The 1,653-nt window shown below is 47.2% G+C and overlaps 1 protein-coding gene across 1 annotated transcript in view; it reads right to left on the bottom strand.

Annotated features, from left to right (window-relative positions):
* LOC106814414 (guanylate cyclase 32E-like) overlaps nucleotides 1-1,140 on the bottom strand; it is a 46,676-nt gene extending 45,536 nt beyond the window's left edge. The window contains exons 1-2 of the mRNA XM_014818730.1: nucleotides 1,004-1,140; nucleotides 232-380 (exon numbers count right to left, since the gene is read on the bottom strand). Of these exons, the coding sequence (XP_014674216.1) occupies nucleotides 232-358 (127 nt within the window). The 5' untranslated portion in view covers nucleotides 359-380; nucleotides 1,004-1,140. The remainder of the gene's footprint in view (nucleotides 1-231; nucleotides 381-1,003) is intronic.
* Nucleotides 1,141-1,653: the final 513 nt, after the last annotated feature.

The following is a 1,653-nucleotide window of genomic DNA, read 5'->3' as shown; positions in this document are numbered from 1 at the left end:
GTTGGATGGGAGGTAGCAACAGTTGGATGGGATGTAGCAACAGTTGGATGGGATGTAGCAACAGTTGGATGGGAGGTAGCAACAGTTGGGTGGAAGGTAGCAACAGTTGGATGGGAGGTAGCAACAGTTGAATGGGAGGTAGCAACAGTTGGGTGGGAGGTAGCAACAGTTGGAGAGAATAGTAGTTATTGCATGACGAGGCACATTGTCTATAACTTGAAAGATGCACACCTCTTGTTTGAAACGCAGTTCTGCTGACTATTTCCTTGATGAGCACATCATCCCTGGTAGAATGGATGTCGTTAATCGTCTCCTCTCCCAGAATAGTCACATCGTGCTGCTTAGATAACAACTGCATCGTCTCCACCGTCTTTGAAAACCTGCCGACCAAGCAACAAAATAAATGACAAGGTCAACAGATAATTTTTTATGTGTTAGTGCGTTTAGAAGGTGTTGCAACCGTTCACAAATGTGACATTTTTTTTGGATGAAATGTCACCATTGCTTGTGTGCGTGCGTACGTGTGAGTGGGGCTATAAAATATCTGCAGTTGCATCAAATATAACCCCAGTGGGACGACAAGATTCTACCGTGACGACTTCTCGATTGAATAGTGCGTACGCTGAGCTATTTAACCTTCGTGTCAAAGTTTATATTACTGATGGGGGGAATGCGATGCAATGCACCACAACTAGTTCTTTTACCATGCGCGAGCTAGGTGTTAAACACTCATAACGAAAATCCACAGCTAATTAAATCTGTTACTGATTGGTATTTTGTGGCTATCGATGTTATTTTTTATAGAATATATAGTGTTGGGTTTGAACATTAGCTGCTTCAATACACGCCGACTGACTGGCTGACTGACCAACCAACTAAGTATCTACTTTAAATAATTTAAGCAACGAACTGCAGCGTCAGCTTCTTAAATCTCCAGTGAAATAAACATGCGGTACCACGTGACGTGCACATGAATGCACACGGCTCCGAGTGTTGAGCATACCTAGGAGAGCTGATAATTCGAATCTTCCTCCAATTCCACTGATTGAGAAATGCGAACACGGAGTTGGCGACAGTGGATCCAGGCGGCAGCGTCCGCGCAAAAGTGCGAAACTTCTTGTTGGAAACGCTGTGTTCGGAGCATTGCTGCAATAAAGCGAAAAGAGAGCGAACCTTTAGCGACCTACGGTAGGCTGAGCCGTACGAGTTGTAGTTGAGTAGTAGTGCGCCCGTAAGCACCTGCGTTATTAGCAAAACTCCCGATTCTAGCGTTCGGTGCGACATACGGGCACTCGTGCCGACGCGACCAGCTACGTACAAGCCTGTGACGAAACGCATGGGCAGGGCTGCGGGTTAGGCGACAACACACGCCCCCTGGCGGACTCATATGATCAACGTTGCCGACTTGCGAGTAAGAGATGCGGCAATACTAGGATGTGTTAATTGGAAGCATTAGGAGGCTGCGCATGTGCCTCGCTATACCGTCAACCTGTTCTCTCGTCACGCTGGGATAATTAGTGGAAGTTTCCTTGTGTTTACGTGTTAGAAAGATCGAGCACGCACGACCGCTCTCTCATCCATGTACGAGTATATGTACGTGCGTGCGTGCGTTCGTGTGTGTGCGTGTGTGCGTGCGTGCGTGCGTGCGTGCGT

Source organism: Priapulus caudatus, unplaced genomic scaffold (genome assembly GCF_000485595.1).
Source record: "Priapulus caudatus unplaced genomic scaffold, Priapulus_caudatus-5.0.1 Scaffold922, whole genome shotgun sequence".
Lineage (NCBI taxonomy): Eukaryota > Metazoa > Priapulida > Priapulimorpha > Priapulimorphida > Priapulidae > Priapulus > Priapulus caudatus.
The sequence above is the reverse complement of the archived record's forward strand: the minus strand, read 5'-3'. Positions and strand labels throughout refer to the sequence as shown.